The 20,505-nt window shown below is 35.4% G+C and overlaps 1 protein-coding gene and 1 pseudogene across 1 annotated transcript; both read right to left on the reverse strand.

Annotated features, from left to right (window-relative positions):
- The window catches only part of LOC145219303 (scavenger receptor cysteine-rich domain-containing protein DMBT1-like), an 83,239-nt pseudogene that overhangs the window by 26,925 nt on the left and 35,809 nt on the right, over positions 1-20,505 (reverse strand).
- Positions 14,411-16,985, reverse strand: LOC145218011 (uncharacterized). The gene is made up of 6 exons (XM_080085410.1): positions 16,914-16,985; positions 16,527-16,590; positions 16,361-16,470; positions 15,153-15,188; positions 14,837-14,909; positions 14,411-14,759 (listed from the first exon to the last, which is right to left on the reverse strand). Exons 1-6 carry the CDS (start codon positions 16,983-16,985, stop codon positions 14,629-14,631), a joined length of 486 nt encoding a protein of 161 aa, XP_079941536.1. The 3' UTR covers positions 14,411-14,628.

Consider the following 20,505-nt stretch of genomic DNA (forward strand, 5'->3'; position numbering starts at 1 on the left):
TTACATAACCTCTTAACTTTATGGTTTTTAGGCTTCGTATATTTAAAATTTAAATTTTGGTATGCCTTGTATGTTCAAAAGCCAGTCACAATCAACCATAGCATTTGTTACATATATTTTTCACTAAAATGGTTAATTAGGTACTTTAATGAGCTTATAAATGCATTGTTTTAGCAAGCTTTTGCAAAATCTTTGCCAAACAAATAGCTTAACCAATTTTTTGCCCACCTATATAAACCAATCTTCATTAAATAATGTTATTCATGTTACCACGCAAACTATTTTAAAGTGGTACATACTTTGATATTATTTTTTGCCTTACCTAAAGTGTGTCTGTTCTGTTTAAAAGATGTGTGGAACAAAATTATATAAAAGTTTTTCGATTATTTTGTGCTGTCTAACAATTACACAGAAATGCTATTCAGTTTGAATGCAGATATTCGAAGTTGAAACATCAATCTTGGATTGTATGAGTTTAGAACAGGATTTTTACATGAGAGGCCCAGCAGACATACGCGTTTAAGTGCTGTTTTTTATTTACTCTTATTGTACACATAATCATTTTTTCGGCCAAGACCTCTGGAATAAGACCAAAAAGGTCGATTCTGGCCGGAAACGGGCCAACCTGGCAACCCTGAACACATTGTCGGCCGTTATTGAAACATAGACCTGTGATGCGGCCGTCAATAGCGAAAGCCAAAAAACGTCCCTATTTATCTACGGCAAAGAATGTACTTTGGATGGCACCGTAATAGTTAGTTAGCATGTGGACTTTTTCTTTTGAAAAAGACAATCTAAATCTACTACGTCTAATCTACTGCATGTAACATTTGTTTTGAAACATGAACGACTTTGCACGCTTTAAGCGGGTTTCCTAACGAGCTTCGTGCAGTCAACCGCAGCGCTAGTTACATACATGGCCTTGCAAGCCTAAACGCGGGTTTCCTAACGAGCTTTGTGCATTTAAACATAGCGCTTGTTACATGCATAATTTGGCCCACTTGAATCCGGTTTCCTAACGTGCTTCGTGCAATCAACCATGGCGCTTGTTACACCTATGACTTTGCAAGCTTGAACAAGTTTCGTAACGAGCTTCGTTCAGTCAATCATAGCGCTTGTTACATCTATGACTTTGCGAACTTAAACGAGTTTTCTTTCGAGCTTCGTGCAGTCAAACACAACGTTTGTTACATGCGTGACTTTGTACGGTTAAAGTGGGTTTCTTAACGAGTTTCGTGCATTCAACCATGGCGCTTGTTACATGCCCGATTTTGCAGGCTTAAATCGGATTTCCTAACGAGCTTCGTGCAGTCAACCACAGTGCTTGTTACAAGAACGACTTTGCACGCCTAAAGCGGGTTTCCAAACGGGCTTCGTGCAGTCAACCATGGCGCTTGTTACATCTATGACTTTACAAGCTTAAAGTGGGTTTTCTATCAAGCTTCGTGCAGTCACCCATTGCGCTTGTTGCATGCACGACTTTGGAAGCTTAATAGTTTGCTAACGAGCTTCCGGTTTCCTGGCGAGCTTCGTGCAGTGAAACATGACGCTTGTTTTAAGTATGACTTTGTACGCTTAAAGCGGGTTCCTAACTGGCTTCGAGCAGTCAACCATAGCGCTTGTTACATGCACGACTTTGCAAGCTAAAAGCGGGTTTCTTAACGAGCTTCGTTTAGTCAACCATGACGCTTGTTATATACACGACTTTGTAAACCAAAACTGGGTTTCTTAACGAGCTTCGTTTATAGTCAACCATGGCGCTTGTTACATGCACGACATTGCAAGCTAAAACGGGGTTTCCTAACGAGCATCGTGCAGTCAACCACAGCGCTTGTTGTATGCATGACTTTTTACGCTTAAATGGTTTCCTAACAGATCTTTATACAATCAACTATGGCCTTTGCAGTATGCACGAATTTGCAAACTTAATGCGGGTTTCCTAACGAGCTTTGTTTAGTCAACCACAGCGCTTGTTATATGCATGACTTTGATCGCTTAAATCCGGTTTCCTGGCGAGCTTCGTGCAGTCAAACATGACGCTTGTTTTAAGTATGACTTTGTACGCTTAAAGCGGGTTCCTGACTGGTTTCGTGCAGTCAACCATTGCGCATGTTACATACACGACTTTACAAGCTTAAACGGGTTTCCTAACAAGCTTGGTGCAGTCAACCGTAGCGCTTGTTGCATGCACGGCTTTGCAAGCTTACGAATTCCCCTCGAGCTTAATGCAGTATTCTTTTCAATTATTCAAAGTTCCCCTTGTGCAACTTTCAATTGTGTCTTATCGCTCATGCCATGAATATCCTGTTTGTAAGTTTTCATGTGAGGGGTTGATTGTATCAAGCAACCTACAATATAGATGAAGTAATAGATTGTGCTTTAGTTATTGTCTGCAAAGTCCATTGTAAGTTTCAACTTCCTTATTTAAGTCAATAGACTTCATCATCTGTCTATTGTCTGTTGCGCACGCTTAGGGGAATCTTATATATCCGTCTTTATAACTTACTGGTTTCGATAGGAATTTCCCTTCTTGGTACTTCCGTGCTATACAAATCATAGAGCTATAAATATAACGTAAGAACCCTGAGCTTTCTGATATGCTGGCTAGAGTAGGAAGATGCAAGGTAAGGTTTAGATATTGAGTTTCAAACTTTTTATACTGCAGCGGTTCTCAAACTAGGGTCCGCGGTCCTTTAGGGGGCCACTACATGAATTCAGAAGGATCGCGAAACTGAACTAAATTCAACCATCATATTGTTATTGGAATAATTTTGCAAGGAATAAATTAACGCCTATAGTTGTTATAACTGTGGTTTTGTTTCGCTTAGGTATGTTTAGTTTCATAAATACATTTATCCTGGACCGCGAGTGCTCGAGAAAATTGCGAAGGGACCAGTAAGGCACAAAATGAGTAGCACAGTGCTAGAAAAAGAGATTGCTGGTTTGTAGCATATTCGCACAAAAAACCCGGGTTATTCCGGACTCGTTTACATAAAACATTGTCAGGATAGGCGAACTATCGAATTTACATTAAAAATCATTTGTACCTCAAGTTTTGTACGAATTAAGCGAAAATTCGGATTAATCGAATTCGGTTTGACCAAATAGTACTGTATAAGTTATCTGTTATTTGTATGGCATGCGTAAAGACGGTACCTAAACCTGGAAGTAAGGACCACCTCTTTTTTAAAGATACAAGAAAGTGCTCATCAAATTAAAATGCATAAGAACACACTGCATGAATTACAAAGTTTTAGCCGTGCTTGTTGTTTTATAGTTGCTACGGCCGATCAAACTTAAAACAGCTCGTTTTTTACTAGCCTAGCCTATTTATAGTTTCTAAAACGTAAATAGAAAGGTTTGTTGTTAAAATTAAAACATGTCGAGACATATCAGTAAATGGGCCATTACAGTTTATTTAGAGCAGTGGTTCTCAAAATGTAGTTCACGTATCACTAGTGGTACGTCAAGGCTTTTCAGGTGGTACGCGAGTAGCTTTCTTCTAAACTTACTTCAAGCCACATCATGAATTGTTGCTCAACTGACCCAAGTGATCAGCCATGATTTGGCACAACCACTGTCTTGGACGTTTGTTAGGCACTGCTAACATGTTAGTTTTATAAATTAGCTAGTGTAGTCAAGAAAAACTGTTGGTCTACCCATTTAAACAAGATTTAGGTGGCACACAGCATTAGAAATATCCGATCAGTACAAGTTTGAGAACCACTGATGTAAAGAATTATTCATTTGAAAAAAATTGCTCCTAGCAGAATTTATTGCGATTTTGTATATCAGTAAAAGGTTGCATTTAGGTCCAAGCAATTGTTGTCATTTTCTCCATGAATTAAATTGTGAGATTTCAGTTAGCTTTTCGTTAATGATGCACTGTGAAGCGGTTGTTAATTCGTTGTTCTTAGTGCTTTCACTAACAAATACTAACTCAGTCAAACAAAATACATTTAGTAATACTAATTCAGTCAACTAAAATACAGTAACTAACAATAATTCAGTGAAACGAAATACATAAAATAATGCTAATATCAATTAACTATCTAGTAAAAAAAAACGATTATCAACTCAGTTAACCAAACTACAGCAACCAATACTAATTCAATCAAACAGAATACAGTAATTAATAGTTATTCAGTCACACAAAATACCTCAAATAATACTAATTCAGTCAAACAAAATACAGTAACTAATACTTATTTTAGTCACAGAAAAAACACAAAATAATATTAATTTAGTCAAACAGAATACATTTAATCAAACTAATTCATTAAATCAAAATACAGTAACTAACACTAATTTAGTCACACAAAAACACTAAATAATACTAATTTAGTCAAACAGAACACATTAACTAAATCTAATTCAGTCAAAAAAGGACATTTAATGATACTAATTCAGTCAACCAAATACAGTAAATAACACCAATGCAGCCACACAAAAAACACTAAAGATTGTTAATTCAGTCAATTAAAATAAAGTAACTAATATTAATTCAGTTATTCAAAATATAATAACTAATACTAATTTAGTCAAACAAAAACACTAACCAATATGAATTTACCCATACAAAATACACTAACTATAACACTAATTTAGTCAATCCAAATACATTAACTAATACTAATTCAAGTAATTGCAGCAAGTAATAGAAAACTAATCAAACAACATACACTAACTAATACCAATTTAGTCAAACAAAAAACGAACTAATATTAATTCAGTTAACCAAAATACAGTAACTAACACTGATTCAACCAAACATAATACATTTACAAATACTAGCTCAGTGAAAACACATCTTACATTAATTTAGTCACCCAAAATAATATAAATAATACTAATTCAGTCAATTAAAATACGCCAAGTAATACTTAATTTAGTCAAACAAATGACAGTAACTGTACCACTAATTCAGTTAATCAAAATACACTAACTAAGACTAATTCAGTCAAACAAAGTGCACTAACTAATACTAATTCAGTGATACAAAATACAGTAACCAATATTGATTCAGTCAAACACAATATACAAAATAATACTAATCCAGTTAAACAAAATATGCCAAGTAATACTTCATTCAGTCAAAGAAAATACACTAGCTATAACACTAATTCAGTCAAACAAAAGACAGTAACTGTAACACTAATTCAGTTAATCCAAATACACCAAATAATACCAATTTTATCAAACGGAATACACTAACTAATAGCAATTTAGTCAAACAGAATACACGAACTAATACTAATTCAGTCAGTCAATCAAAATACACCAAATAATGTCAATTTAGTCAAACGGAATACAGTAACTAATACCAATCTTGTCAAACATAATATACCAACTAATAATAATTCAGTCAAACAAAATATGCCAAGTAATACTTAATTCAGTCAAAGAAAAGACAGGAACAATAACACTAATTCAGCGTAGCTCCTTTTTCTGAACCGGGAGTTGTTCTTGGACGTGGTGCAATGAACGTCCAAATCTATGACGGTTGGTTGCTCTCCTTGTTGCGAGGACCAAAAGCCAACGGAGGGCGGAGCTCGACGTAATGCGATCCAACACCGATAGCGACGATAAACTCTCTGATGGAAACTTGGAGCTTCTCTCACAATTGAAACGCCTTCCCTGGCTTGCAGGTTTTCCAAAGTGTTGCTCAAGATTGTGTTCTTGCAGACTAGTTCTCTGGTTTGCTTCAGTTGTTCGTACCCTACTCGAATTAGGTCGTGCGAATCTGGTTTAAGAATCCCGTCTTAAGCAATCAAGTTTTAACTGATGCTAATTTAGTCAACTAAAACACAGTAATTAACACTAATTCAGTCACACGAAATACCTAAAGTAATACTAATTCAGTCAACCAAAATGCAGTAAGTTATGCTAATTTAGTCAAACAAAATATAGTTGCTAATACTAATTCAGTCAACCAAAATACTGCAACTAATACTAATTCAGTTGCACAACAACACTAAATATTATTAATTAGGCGATCAGAGTACACCTACTATTACTAATTCACTAACACAACATACATTTAATTATATTAATTTAGTCATACAAAAAAACGCTATTCAATGCAATTTATTCATACAAATTAACTATAATACTAATTGAGTTAATCTAAATACAACTGGAAAGGTGGCTTTCTGATGTACTTCCATTTTATATATTCTATGCGAATTTTACCAATTTACTATACACATCATTTCATCTACACTTATGATTGTTTTTGCCAGCAAAAACAAATGGGTCCCCACATGCGCGTTTGTGCGGATTTACGGTTAACAAACGTCCTGGTTATTTCTACATTCTTAGGGAAAAACCTAACCAACTTTAGCATTCACCCCACTTTAAAAGTTTTGTCCGTATTCTTTTTGCATCATTATTGTCATATAATTACAAAAAAAACAGTAAATAAAAACAGGAAAAATACTTTCAATTTAATCTCATGCTTTGACCTTGATATTGTCGTTCAAGGTCAGTTTTTAAACACAATTTTCCAAACATGATAACTTAATAAAACGACATAGCATAGCTGTGCCAAAACAGCTGATTTCTAATCACCGACACGACCGTCTCGTAAAACGTCCGTCTGGACGTCAAGCTGAGCACTCCCGCTGCATTCACCCGCCTTAATCGTAAACAAGTGAATTACTCCCTTGAGAGTTGAGACTTCTATCTGACTGACAGTGTACACATATTATGGGCTGTACAAGTAACTATTTGGCCGATTAAGGCAATTTTTTGAATACTAAACGAATAGCCTACTGCAACCAATTGTTTAACATTTCAGCATATTAGGGCTTGTATTTCTGGCCTTAAACTTATTATTTTTCGGTTTAGGGGGTAAAATGAGTGAATTTGGGGGCCTGTGGGTAAACCGCTGGGTCATTCGGGGTCAAACTTTAGGAGGATCAAATTTGGATTAATAACTATCATGTGTCTAAATTTGAAAAAAATTGAAGAACTCTTTCTTGACCAAACGCGTATCACAAACCAGCGTTAGACAGAAAAAAAGAATAAAAGAAATAAATGCGGACAAAAACAATATGTGTCCCCTTCATAGAAGGGGACCCATAATAACTAATAATAATTCAATCAAAAAGAAGATTGCAGCAACTAGTATTAATCTAACAAAATACACTATTAGTTTAGTTGAATCTATTAGCCAGTGGTTATTAAACTATAGGCCACAGACCTTTTGGGCAGGGATCAGCAACCTTTTTTGCAACGCTGAGTCTTACTTTATGTCAGATTCATGGTCATTTTTACCACCAGAGGTCTCCCTAGCATTCCCAACTGAGCTACACAGGCCCGGTGAAAAAAAGCCGAAAAAGTCCCGTACCTGTTTCGTTTTGCCTAAATTTTTTATGTGCTTTCAACATTGTAATAAGTTTTGACCTGGAATTGGACAAATTTTGTTTTGTGGTTTATCGCGACCAATGAGCTTGAATTTCTACTATTTTGGTTGTATTTTTGTCTGCATTATTCGTTGCGACCCATAGGTTGGAAAATACTGTCCTATATGACATGCAAAAGTTGTATGTTTTTATAGATCAATCAAGGATACGTCTTTTTGATAGCTGTTGCATAGAAATCTTATACATGATGTGGTTATTGTTTCTATTGTTTTTCGTCGGATGCGTGGACGGTGAATGTCCGGGTGAGGATCTCAGTCTCGCTCCACGACCTTATACAAGTAAGAAATCATTTTATTTGATAAACCTTCAATGTTAGGCTTTAGTCTTTAATATCACTATTTGAACAAAAACTGAAATCTATTACACGAAAAAAAAACGATATTATTTATACAATGAAAACAAATGCACGTGTTTTTCATCATTTGGCAAAGCATAAATGTGTATGATTATGTTCATTACCGACTGAGAACTTATTAATCGGGCCAAAACACATTTCCATTTCTGCTTTACTTCTTATTGACTTAGACATCCTTTGATTATTATTATTACTATTTATTCAAAGCTTATTTGATTCACAGAACCAAAAAATCTCTCGGTGTGCGAGGAACCGTATCGTGGTCCCAACTGCACCTGCCCTTCTTCAATGTTCGAATGCGCTTGTCACAAGTTTGGTCGGTGTAAAAATCCAGGATGCATTGAGATGTGGTGGGTAAACAACTGGAATAACCAGTGTGATGATGGGAGTGATGAGTTTGGTGATTATTGTCCCGAAGGCAGGTTTCAGTGTGACTGCTTCAATACAACTTGTAAAGGTGTAATTGGGTGTGGGCCATCTTGGGCAGTGCAATGTAATGGAAACACAGAATGTATAGATGGCAGTGATGAAGTTAATTGCTCTTGTCCAGCTCATAAGTTTGAATGTGATTGTTTCAAAACAAACAATTGCACTGAAGGTCATGGTTGCATCGAAATTGATTATGTTTGCGATGGAAGAAATGACTGTGGAGATTGGGGTGATGAAGTTAATTGCACTTGCCCAGCTGATACGTTTGAATGCCCCTGTTACAAAACAAAGAACTGCACAACTGTAAACGGTGGTTGCATAAAAAACAAATGGCATTGTAATGGAATTAATGACTGTGGAGATTGGGGTGATGAAGTTAATTGCACTTGCCCAGCTGATACGTTTGAATGCTCCTGTTACAAAACAAGGAACTGCACAACTTTAAATGGTGGTTGCATAAAAAACAAATGGCAATGCAATGGGTGGAATGATTGTGGAGATTGGAGTGATGAAGTTAATTGCACTTGCCCAGCTGATACGTTTGAATGTGATTGTTACAAAACAAAGAACTGCACAACTAATCATGGTTGCATCTACAAAAAATATCAATGTGATGGAGATAAAGACTGTGGAGATTGGAGTGATGAAGTTAATTGCACTTGTCCAGCTGATAGTTTTGAATGTGATTGTTACAAAACAAAGAACTGCACAACTAATCATGGTTGCATCGACAAAAAATATCAATGTGATGGAGGTAATGACTGTGGAGATCGGAGTGATGAAGTTAATTGCACCTGCCCCGCCGAAAAGTTTCAATGTGCATGTGTTGCCACGAAGCAATGCATCGGAACAAAGGGTAGTTGTATTGACCGATCTTTGTTATGTGATGGAAATGGTGACTGTTTTGATGGTAGTGATGAGACACATTACACATGCAACTGCTCTGGAGTTCACGCAAGATGTCCGCGCGATCCTGGTAACCAACTTCGCACATCTACTGGCAGATGTTTACCTGTAAACTGGATTGGTGATGGATTTAAGGATTGCTTTGATGGAAGTGACGAACTGTGTTCAATCACAAACTTTACATGTCAATCTTGCACAATGTTTGCCACTACTTGTAAGAGTGAGCAGCTTGTCAGGTATCTTGTACATTCTCCAGTCCCACAAGAGTGCAACACGGTAATCCAACCGTCGTGTGTTGATGACATCGACCGTTGTGAAAACAAGAATGTGATTTGTGTCTCATCAAACTGCAACGAAAGGAAAAATAAATATTGTCAGAAGGTTTTTCTTTGTGAAAATGAAGAAATGATAGCTGGTAACAACTTCTGTGACTTAGAAATTAGCTGCAGTGACAAAAGCGACGAAATCAAGTCAGGATTTGGATTTAAATGCTCTGGATCATCGAGACTAGGTGATTGCGTTTTGCCCCAAGTTAACGTTTACGATTCAGTGGCTCAATGTTCTGATAGGTATGATCTTTGTTTCGTCAACGGACAGTTTAAATGTTTTCAGTGCCTGGATAAAAAGTTAATCATATCCCCAAAGCAAGTTTGTGACGGTATTGTGGATTGTTTTGATATGTCTGATGAGTGTTTATGTTTGAATCAAAGTTTGTGTAAAGATATAAGGGGTTCTTGTCCGTCAAATCAGATGCATTGTCAAAATAAATCTGTTTGTATGGATCAAAGTGGAAAGTTGTGCAATTCAAGTGTGCAATGTGTTAACCAAATTAACACGAAATACTGCTCGGTTACTAATAACTTGAAACAAACTCAGTGTTTGCCAGAAGACACCAAACACCTTAGACTTGACGAAGTATTTAGGTGTGCAAAAACTGACAACCCACCATTAAGGTATTGGTTTCAGTATTGGTTCAAAAATGGCGATGAATTTGACCTTTTGTTTAACTCAATATGTGATGGAATGGATGATCGTCTTGGGATGTTTGGGGAAGTGAATTGCCCAAACAGATTTTATTGTTTATCTAAAGAAAAAATCAGCATAGACAACTCGCAGGCTTGCGACGGCAAAATTGATTGCAACGATGGTTCAGATGAATTCTCAGGACTTTGTCCCAATATTCGCTTTTATTGCAAAAGCAAAAACAAGGTTTCTATTGACAGAAAAACTGTTTGTGATGGAATTATCGACTGTGACAATGAATCTGACGAAAGCAAATGCCGTTGCGAAAAAGTAAGGTTTTATTGCACAAATAAACAACCTGTTTCGATTGAAATAAAACTGGTGCAGAATGGAATTCGCGATTGTTCGGACGGAAGTGACGAATGTGTAAACTTGGTTGGAGACGCATTTGCAGATGTCAACGAAATGATCGCCAATCCAATATACCGGGTAATTTTTTGGATAACAGCTGTGTTAGCCTTGGGAGGAAATTTGTTTGTGTTTATTGCAACTGCTCATAGCTTGTGGAATGCAGACAGAAACAAACATGTTTTTATTAACACCAGTATTTTTATTCTTAACCTTTGTTGCTCAGATTTCCTCATGGGAATTTATCTGCTTGCAGTTATAGTTCAAGCCACACAATTTTCTGGCTCGTATTGTCTATTTGACAAGGAATGGCGATCAAGTAGATTGTGTTCAGGACTTGGAGCACTTGCAATTATTTCTTCAGAGGCATCAGCGTTTACAATGACAACCATGACAACGTTTCGCCTTGCATCAGCTTTCAAACCATTTACAATCCGAAATATGGGTGTTCTTAGAGTTTTATTTGGTGAATTGATTTGCTGGATTTTGGCTGCGGTTTTGGCAATTATCCCCTTACTTCAAGTCAATTCAGAATATTTTACAACTGATGTCTGGTTTCCAAACAACATTTTTGGAAATGATTTTGTTTCCAGAAAAAACATATCACTTCTTGCTGAAAGAATTACTGGTGTAGAACCGGTGGGTTGGAACGATGTGAAACAAACTATAACAATGGCATTTCCTCGCAACCCAATCAAAGGAGAGTTTGGATATTATGGGGAAACAAGCGTTTGTATGCCACGTTTATTTGCCACAACCAATGAGTTTGCTTGGGAATATTCAACTTTCCTCATCACCATCAACTTCCTTATGTTCATCTACATGGTGATTGCATACGTTCTTTTCTACAAACAAAGCAACCGCATGAAAGAAGCCAGAAGCAATGATGTCAGTTCCAAGATGCAGAAAAGAATCTCGAGGTTGATTTTGACCGACTTTTGTTGCTGGATTCCAATTTGTGTTATGGGATATTTGAGTGTTGGAGGAATCAGGATGCCACCAGATGCTTATGTGTTGAGTGCTTGTATGTTGCTTCCAATCAACAGCGCTCTCAATCCATTGCTTTACTCAAAAGCAATTGAAGATCAACTTACTAGGGCCAAACAATATGTGAGACAAAATGTATCTTCTATCGGGGCAATTACAAGTTGCCCAACGGAATTGACTGTGACCTACAATGCTGGTGCAGTAGAAGAAGGCGACAGAGTGATTGAAGTTGTTGGATAAAGTTTCATCCTCGAACACAAAAATTTTCCCCGAAAAAGGAGTAAATCGTGTAATTTTCTTATGTTTTACAAATGTTTGCATTAATGCGATAACTATTTAAGCATTCTAAATTTGACAAAAAGTTAATCATGAAAACTTTTTTTAAAAATTAAAAACAATTAAAATCATAAAAAATTAAATACACAATACTTAAATTTGTAGTTTACACCTTGTCATGTAGGAATGCGCTTTCTAGTAAGAATGGTGTTTGACTAATTCGATATAAAGCCTTCAATGTGCTGGCATACTTTAATTTATGTATATATTTGCCTTGATCGTTGGTTTGCATGGACGCTTCAGCGCTCATCCCGTTTATGAATTGATTTTTATCTCAACTTCTTACATTTGAGGAAATAATTGTCTTCGCTTACTGTGAACAAAATGGTTGTCATTGCAACATGTCGAATTGTCTGGTGGATTAGCATAGCTTATCACATAAATTCGTTTGTAATAATGCCTTAAAAGAACTGCCAATTTGTTTGAAAAAGAATGTCAACTGTTTGTTATGCATCCACAATAATTTGAAATACATTCATTTGTTTGTAAATTAGCTTTTTGTGTGTTTAATTTCCCATGATTATTTTCTTTGTTGTGTAAAGTGTGTGCTGTGAGAACGGTATTGCACGCTGCGTAATCAAGATTAAAATGCAAAACGCTGATCAGCATGTGAAAAATGTAGTTTTTGCAAAACAAGTTTAAGCATTATATTTAAATATGACTACAAGTCCAAATGCCAGGAGCATAAACCGTTTTTAAGTAAATACGTTTGGGGAGTTATTTATAAAAAAATTGGAATGCACGGAAACTCACATATGTTGCCTATACGTTCAGGACTGTTGTAGTTACGTTTCGTTTTGAATTGTTATTAAATCTTAACCAAGACCTGATATTTCTAAGAATTGTGGAAAATATATTTTACGCTTTCCAGAAGACTTCTTTTTGACATTGGTTTTATGATAAGAAAAGCGGGACTCCCTGTCCATTGTGGGGCAGAGACAAAACAGAAATTCAAGTAGCGGTCACACAGCTCCTTGTTCACTATAAAAGCAAACCGCCTCAGTAAGAAGTCAACCACAATTATTGGGCTTTAACACGATTAAACCTAAACGGCTATAGGGGCATCCTTAAAGTCACTAAAAATGTTAATAATTTTGCGCAACTTGTGACCATGGAACCGCAGTGTGTTAATGCAACTAATATATAATCGGGGAAATTAAACTAAGAGCAGTGTACCCCGGGAGTACTTGCATTGATTTATAATATCGAATAAAACACTATTTGTCTTATTTATTTATGTAGAGTTGTAAAAGTATAAAATGTTGATGGACAAGCCTATACATTGAAGCCTCAGGAAAGACCAAGGCAAGAAACTCAATAGATAATTGGTCTTAAGCAAGGCGTTTTTGGGCTGTTTGACATTAGGCCAGTTTCAGCAACTGGCTAGTTTAATTAATTTAACTTAGCTAGTTAAATTAGCTCAATAAATACTAACATAGAGTGTAAAGTGAAGCCCGAAAAAAGCCTTTTTTTAATGAACCCTAAGCCCAAACCGGAACTCGACTTACAACTCCACCTCCTCCTCCGTAGTGAATGCTCCATTTCTTCTGGTGACATTGTTGTATTCAACAACTTTTTTTTCAATGAATCAAATCAGACAAAAATGTTTAGATTTTAAACAATTTGCTAGAAACTCATGTAAACTATAAAAAAAATAATTGTTTTTTTAAATAACTTTTTTGGCTTAGAAAACGTTTAAGTTTTGATTTACAACAATTCAAGCAAACCGGTAGGGAAATTTCTGATCTTTGTCAAACAAACTCCGCCAAAAACGATCGATAATATATTTACGCAGAATTGTATTGTTTCCCTAATACTTACATTTACACAAAGTGACTTGTCAAGTGTAATGGGAAATAACCCGATGCAAATGAAACAAAGTGTTCAATTCTTAGGTAACATCTAAAAACAATTGGAAAATGAAACGTTTTTTATCTTTGGCAAAAAAGTCACATGTTTTAGATGATTTCTCCATAACGTTCGATTATGTATATCGTCCCCGTTTATACAATTTTGTTAAATACATTCACCCACTTTTTACAAAGGGTGTAATATTGTACTTTTATACCTTTGATAATGTTGTTTGTTTTACACTTGCAAATGGTTTGAATGCTTCCTTCTAAACCTTGTTAAATGTCTAAATCACCATGTCCATAACACTTAGCAGTTAGCACATTTGTCTCTTAGTTCATCCTGAACTTTTAAAATGCACATTTATTTTCTAACTGGTCTCTCTAGAACTGATAATTTGCACATATAAAAGTGTAGACAAAGATTTAACCACGAGAAACATACAGACGCACAAGAAACAAAATCAAAACATTGGCCACGTCATGTCACACTTTGACGCGCAATTTCCAGGATATGACGAAAAAACCTTCTCAAAATGAAGTGTATATATGGTATCGTACTTCCAACAGGCGCTCTTGTCAGATAAGCTGTACATTTTGCATGGTTTTTAGCTTGATTACTTAAATTTTGCGATTTTTAATTCAGACAATTAGTTCAAAAGCCACGCATCAATATATTAATAGCTACTAGAAACATATATTGATTGAATATTTTATAGATACATGCATGATATCTAAAAAACATACAGTTCTTCGTCCAATGAGAGTTTAATCTTTACATCCCTTAGCCACATTTATGACAGAAGCTTTTCCAAATAGTGAGAGAAGCTTTTTTAAATAGTAATAAGGTTAATACAATAAGGTGTATTACGAGTTCATCCATCTGCATTGGAAAGGGCCAACAATATTCTAAACCTATGGCAAATAAACGCAAAAGCATAGTTTTTAAAGTACATTTGGGCAAGCATTAGTTGCTACGAGGCTGGTTTCGTTCTGGTTGCAGCTGATTATCCGGGTTTCGACCCTCATCGCCATCTATTTGTGATGGTTCTTCTGCTGGGGTTCCATTAGGGTCGAAGTTGTCAAATGCAATTCGGGCTGAAATGATTGTTTGGTAACATCAAAAATAGTGTCCAACGACGACAGCAATAGTTTTTTTAACATAATCTACTTACATTGGTTTACAGGAAGCGGTGGTGGAGATGGAATGTTTGAATTAAATTCTCTCATCTTAATCTTGTTGAAAATCTGTACAGAATAATTTGAGCTTGACTTCGTGTCATAGATTTGTGACAGTTTTTAGTCAGTTTGTTTGCTCCTGCTAAATGTTAAAATTATTAACTGAGATTCAAAAACAGCGTTCAAACAAAGTTAATAGAATAGAGAATATTGAAGTTATGCGGTCTTCATCTATGATTAAAAATTGCTTTAAATTTTTTTTGTATATTTTTATATTTTTACTAAATACTGTTTTTTAATTATTATTCCTACTTGGTTTGCTGGCTGAAATGGTGGACAAGGCAGAACCTATAAAACAAAAAAGCAACAAAATTTCAAAAGAGTAGGTATATTACAATGACGTCCATCAGCCATAGTTTACAGCTTTCTGAAAGCCCCTAAAATGTATACAGGGCACCTATAATCCTGTTCAACATAGGTGCATACATTGTAGGTATTTGCTGATTTGTTCAACAATCGAGCACCAATTTTAGACCCACATCAAATCTTTTTCTATAATCCAAACTAAAACCCGAAAAAAATAAAGGTATACAACGATTAAATTAAAGTGCCGTTGTTGGAATTACATAAATGATTTTGGAAGTCGAGATGGCAAAAAGATAATAGAGTTAATACAATTATAGCAAACAAATCAATACATGAAAAGTAACTCTCCTAGAACTAATAATATAGAAACTTTTAATATACAGGTTTGCTAAGTTCCGGTATGTGGCACACTCAAACATGTTAAAAGCAGTTTGTGTAAAAAGTGCTGAGAGTTAAGATCACTCGGTTTAGTCTATGCTTCCATAATAATAATAACAATAAAGTCAAGTCAAAAACTCAGTTTTTTGTTAAATTTAGTCCCCAAATCTATTCTATTCTTACTGTAAATTTAAATAACCGCGCTCTTTACGTCATTTATCGGTATTTGTTAGTAGCTTTGAAATGAGCTTTTGGACTTTCTACTTATTTTTCTGTAATGATTAAACAATCATCAGTTTTGAAATCCAATTTTAAACTTTATTGATTTTTCTAACTGTGCTGAATACCACTGTCTTTGAAATGCCACATTTGCACTTTTACAAATAAGACATATTGTACAATACCCTGCATTACTACGATACTTTTTGTATCATATTGGTCATTAGGACAATTTTATTTATTTATTTTTAATTATCTAGTTTTTTTTGCACTTTTGAATATGAATGATGACATATTACAACAGTATGATTTGTTACTTAATGTGTTACTTTAGTTCGCTCGTTGTTATATATCACGTCGAAACGAGGTGTTATATCTTAAAAAGGATAAGCATATTTTTGAACAAAATTTTGTAATAAATGTTTTGATGTTAACCTGCGACGACTTTTGCAATCCAATTCGCGACTACTTTTCCAAATCCAAGTATTTCATAGTAGTGTAAAAGACTATTCCCCTGGGGGTTTGAAAAGACAACGAAATAAAAATAACTATCTAACCTGCATGGGTGTATGTTGTGTATCCTTTGGGATTTGATCCTCATTGCCATTCGATTGCTCCGGTGGGTCTGGGATTCCGTTTGGGTCAAATTTGTCAAATGCTATTCGATCTGATAAAAGTGACCCATTACATACACAAATTTTTGCAATGTTTATCGTTTTTAACCTTGGTTTGGTGGTGGTCGGTGAAAGGTAATGTCACATTCTTCGCATGTTATCTTGTCAGAAACCTGAAAAATAAAAAGTTAAGTTGTTTTTTCAATGACAACAGTGTGTTGTGTGTTTAGCGAAAAATAAAAACAAAAATACGTCACCTAATACATACCCCTCATCTTCAGTGGTTGGAACAATATTTTGGAAGCATTTTTAATGCAAACTATAAAACTATTCATTTACACATATAACTTTCGACAATATTTCTTTAGAAATCAAGTTATTACTGTCGGTACCTCTTTGCAACTGCAGAATGTACGGCCGATATCTCCAAAATGTTGTTAATTATAACCTAAGTCAGTTAAATGGGAATTAAATTTTGCAAAACATTTGCACTTACCGGTAGTTTGGTATTTCGCTGTTCATCCCACACCGAACTTTGTGGTTCTTTTTTCGACGTGTTGAATGACATTTGTTTATTTGCTAAAGTAATTAATTGTACTTTATTTTAGTGTATCAATTAGCTGCAGACATACAGGAGGGCATAGCTAGCATTAAAGTAATGATAAAGCGAGGGGACACATTAACAGGACTGTAATCAAATTCTATTTATGCTGCAGCTATTGGTTTAATTACAGATTCATAATTTTTTGTAAAATCAACACGGCCTTTGTAATCAGAGTATGACATAAAAAGAACTTTATTATTAAAAACGACTCAAGCTATGGGGTGACAACTTATTCAAATCATTGCTCAGCAAATTCTAAAACTGCTTTTAATAAGTTTGAAGCGTGCTTTTTGTTATATCCTAAATAATTTTTTGACATTATTATAAAACTATGCAATTTTACTTTGCTGAACAAATCATCGATTAAATAGTTTATTGACTTACAATTTTGGATGATTCAGCCACACGCTTTAACGATTTATTTTACAAAGTTTGAGCAACAGATGCATTCATTTTGACCACTCAACAGCAAAATTATTGTACAGCCATCACACACAACACAACTGTTTAATACACCACCTACAAAAAGCGATGGTACACACGAACATTACTGAATTGACACTGCTTACTAGAAGCCATAATAAATGACCTCAACAAAATAAATGAATATATCTAAACAAAATGGTTTAAATTACATCATTGCCATTCGAACCAACCTTCACAACTTAATTAATGTGCAAATTTACACGATTTAATAAAAACCTTTTTTAAAAGTTTACCGTACATAGATCCTTAGAATTCGTATAAACTTGCACTGTAAAGTTTTTCACAAATTATGTCAAAGAAACAATAACTGTACAGACTAACATTAACAGAAACGTCAAAGCATTGGATGCGTTATATCACACTTTTGTAACTAATTGGAAGTGACGTGGCAGAATCGTGAAAAGGAATACAGTGAGTGCAAGACGTTTTATCCAATCTTCGAGAAATGACACAAATACACATAAATTTTCACTTATAAAGCAAAAAGTTAGTTGTTTGTCTAAGTTGAAACCTACATATTTTTTCTAATATCTTAAAAGTCAAATATTAATGGTTTATTAAAAGCTGGTGATGCCACTTGTATACCTTTTGGTACTGGTACACCCCATGCATATGTTGGTGCACCTTAGGGTGCACCGTACACACCGGTTGAAGAGCACTGCTCTATAGCATGCGGTAAAAATAGGAATTGTGAGTTCTCAAAAACTCCAAGTTCTTGTGCACGTTTTAATTAGTGTCAATTAAGGTGTTTCATTAAAGATGACGCTACTCAAAGACAGGGACGCAGTTTGTGGGTAATGTCTGCAGTAATGAAGTACTGTTTGATTTATGGTAACAAAGTCGCGATGAACCAATACAAAAAACCTCAACTTTTAAAAACTTGCTTCATATTTCTAATAAGCTATCTCTTTGTATTGTTTAGCACCGTACATTGCTCCTTTTGCTGATCACCAAACGGTATAGCAGGGAGAAACAGAACCAATCCAATAACTGTACATCCATTTAAATAACAAGTAAAAAGTTTTCACAAATGTGTCTCAAAAGGTTTCACATACAATAAACAGTTGAGGGAATGAGTTCTGGGTAAACCACTTAACCCAGTTACAAGCACTCAGCATTGTAATAATAAAAAGATTCTGCCCAACCTTTAACTTTAATAAAAAGATCCCACCCTAACTATTAATGTATGCAGGCTGAACTCAGGTTAAAAAGTGGGCCGGGCTTTTCGCGAATTTTTGTTTTGGGTAGTCATAGGCGCCGAGTTTTACAAAAATGCAAAGTGGCGGACGTAATATATGACGTCACTAAATGTGACGTCACTAATGCGTGCAACAACAAGAGCTCAAAGCCTAACAAAGTTCCAATAAAATGCAACGTTCGTCAAAATCATTTATGAGAGAATGTTTAAAATAATATAAATTTGAAACACGTTGCTGAAGAGTTACCGTTGGTTTGGCAACGTTTAAAAGAAATGTTTGGTCACGATCTTTTTGCTTTGTACCAACTGATATAATTATTAATTACAACACATTCGCATTGTACACAATAATGATCATCCATTCACTGCCAAACAACTGTGTGTTTGATGTCATAAACAAGGCATTATCCCAAACGGGTTGCAGTTTGGAGGCACGTTTTGTTGTTTTTTCGCCAGCACCCTTGTTTAAATGCAAAATCGTTCTTGATTTTCTTCACATTTTACGATTTTTCGTACGATACTGCTATCAAACTAACCAAAATATTCACGATGGCCGTCACCGTGCTTTAAAAACGCAAGGTTACGGCGCCACCCCGCCACTGCCTACTCGGCGCCTATGTGGGTAGTAACTATCAAATTGATATATACTAAGTTTTGAATGTGATAAGGCATTAAATGGGAGGTGGTTTATGTAAAGAATAACAGCAAATTTTAAAAAATTATGCTTTATTACCCAATGTATTTGAAGGATTAAAGGTTCATGTTTCAATTTCAGTAATAAAACCAAAACGGTTAGAAGGTGAACGAAATAATTAAACACAGGTTCCATAATACAGTCGAACCACATGAGTTATGTATTACGCATTAAATCCAGTTGTTTTAAGCGGCATCGTTACCGCATAGGCGCCGAAACTGTATTGTTCCGGTTTGAGTCACCTGCATTGTGTTACGGGGCTGCGATAGTTTGCGCCGGCAATGTCTTAGTAGGCCACAGTGCATTATAGTGTGGATGAGGAAACCTGAAGCATAAAAAGCATTTTAGCTAAAATGTAGCATTATGATACTGGTATAGCTGAAACGATTTAAACAAAGCTTTTGCAACACTTGACTCGCAATTCAGTCACTGACCGATTGATTCAACTGTAAGAACTGGTATTGGACAAAGTTTGCTAAATACCGATAGATGGCACAAAGAGCATTTGTAAATTGTCAAGGAAGATTGTATGAAAACGCTGACGGTTTATGCGATTACAGTTGAGGTGAGGTTTTACAATGAAAATAATTTTAACCTGCAAACTTAGTTCTCGTGTTAAATTTAGCCCCTAACTCTATCCCAGACGATCTGTAGTTAAATAATTGTGCTCTTTACGCCATCTATCGGAACTTAAGAAACTTTATCTGTCGCAAGTTTATTAGTAGCTCTACCCACGTATACACCCTTGTATAGCAAACGATTTAAAGGTGTAAGTAAAAGAGGGGGTGGCCAGTCGTGGGGAGCCCTGCAAGCTAACCAACCGTGTTAGGTAAGGGGTGGGGCTTTGATCTTGCTCATTTCAATTTTAAACTTGGGCGCCAAAGGACTTGTGAGTTTTTTTGTATAATGACCAGGGAAAAAATGCTGTCTTGCCAAATAAAATTAAAAATCGTGCAAACTGCTGTAAACACTAAAACGTGTTCTGTAAAGCTTACTATTAAACTTTTACTATGAGTTTCAGTACATATAGATGGTTAAAATCTTAAATGGTACACTTTATATCAGACTGTTACTCCCAACAAACTCGAGTGGCGTTACAAAAAAAC

Source organism: Phallusia mammillata, chromosome 3 (assembly GCF_965637545.1).
Source record: "Phallusia mammillata chromosome 3, kaPhaMamm4.hap1.1, whole genome shotgun sequence".
NCBI lineage: Eukaryota > Metazoa > Chordata > Ascidiacea > Phlebobranchia > Ascidiidae > Phallusia > Phallusia mammillata.